The sequence below is a fragment of the Charadrius vociferus genome, unplaced genomic scaffold, assembly GCF_000708025.1.
Source record: "Charadrius vociferus isolate BGI_N301 unplaced genomic scaffold, ASM70802v2 scaffold883, whole genome shotgun sequence".
Classification (NCBI taxonomy): domain Eukaryota; kingdom Metazoa; phylum Chordata; class Aves; order Charadriiformes; family Charadriidae; genus Charadrius; species Charadrius vociferus.
The window spans coordinates 665,283-665,570 of NW_009647740.1; the positions used below are offsets into that span (position 1 = coordinate 665,283).

The following is a 288-nucleotide window of genomic DNA, read 5'->3' on the forward strand; positions in this document are numbered from 1 at the left end:
AACATCAGCTTCTCCAGGGGGTCGTTCACGTAGAAAACGCCTTCCACCTGCGGGGGAGAGCTGTCAGGGCGGCCGGCACCGGGTCGGGGTCAGGCCCGGGCCCGGGCCGCCCCCCACCCTCCGGGCACCCAAGGGCTCCCGGTTGAGCCCAGTCGTGTCCGTCCACCCCCCCCTCCCCGCAACCCACATGCATGTTCGGCACGAAGCCCTTCTTGATCCGCCAGCAGTTCTTGTCGATCTTGTCCAGGTACTGCAGCTCATCGTTGTAGCTGCGGCTCATGGTGGCGG

At 67.0% G+C, this 288-nt stretch overlaps 1 protein-coding gene across 1 annotated transcript in view; it reads right to left on the bottom strand.

Annotated features, from left to right (window-relative positions):
* RTCB (RNA 2',3'-cyclic phosphate and 5'-OH ligase) overlaps nucleotides 1-282 on the bottom strand; it is a 10,875-nt gene extending 10,593 nt beyond the window's left edge. Inside the window, exons 1-2 of the mRNA XM_009881991.1 lie at nucleotides 188-282; nucleotides 2-47 (exon numbers count right to left, since the gene is read on the bottom strand). Coding sequence (XP_009880293.1) covers nucleotides 2-47; nucleotides 188-280 — 139 coding nt within the window. The 5' untranslated portion in view covers nucleotides 281-282. The remainder of the gene's footprint in view (nucleotide 1; nucleotides 48-187) is intronic.
* Between the last annotated feature and the right edge of the window lie 6 nt (nucleotides 283-288).